The sequence below is a fragment of the Aphanomyces invadans genome (genome assembly GCF_000520115.1).
Source record: "Aphanomyces invadans strain NJM9701 unplaced genomic scaffold supercont1.15, whole genome shotgun sequence".
Lineage (NCBI taxonomy): Eukaryota > Oomycota > Saprolegniomycetes > Saprolegniales > Verrucalvaceae > Aphanomyces > Aphanomyces invadans.
Window position 1 is genome coordinate 839516 of NW_008580160.1, and position 659 is coordinate 840174.

A 659-nucleotide genomic window follows, 5' to 3' on the forward strand; every position below is an offset into this window, starting at 1 on the left:
ACGATGGACCATGAACCGCCCGATTCGACGACGCAACCTGGAGGTCCTTGCAGCGGACCTAGGTGCCGATCTGGCCATTCTGCTTGCGTCCCCACCGAAGCATAAGCCTTGGACACCGCCAATGGCGATTGCCGAGTCAGCAGCACTGGTGGCCAAGAAAGCACGCACGGACCCACCCAAGCCGAGCGTCGCCAGCACAGCGAAAACAGCCAAGTCGACTCCACAGCGCACGGAATGGACTCCCGTAGCACGCACCAAGGGGAAGCGCACTGCGGACACTACGGTCAAAATCTCACCACGTACGTGGGAAACAAAGGGCTTCTATGGCGCGCTAGCAAACTCCATGAAGCTCAAGATCACCAAGACGACCTCTGTCGTCGATTCCAGCCCGTAATCGGTGTACGTACCGGAAACAACACGTACCGGGGCCGCGCGGACCGGAGGTAGCAGCCGTCGCATCGACAGTACCAAAGCTCACCGCGATGACGTCCGTCGGTTCTCCCAGACCGTGGACCAGGTGCTCGACGAAGCGATTTATGCTAACGAGGCTGCAGCTGCAACGATCAAGAACCAAGCGGCACAGATGGCCGATGCGCTCAAGACCAAGCGTTTCGACCTTGCGGAACTCACGACCTTGGGATGCATCTATGCGGCATGGC

The 659-nt window shown here is 59.5% G+C and overlaps 1 protein-coding gene across 1 annotated transcript; it reads left to right on the forward strand.

Moving 5' to 3' along the window:
• Positions 1 to 10: 10 nt before the first annotated feature.
• On the forward strand, positions 11 to 394 carry H310_07839 (hypothetical protein; the record flags this gene model as incomplete). Its single annotated transcript, XM_008873347.1, has 1 exon — positions 11 to 394. The coding sequence occupies one exon, from the start codon at positions 11 to 13 to the stop codon at positions 392 to 394; it is 384 nt and encodes a 127-aa protein (XP_008871569.1).
• Positions 395 to 659: the final 265 nt, after the last annotated feature.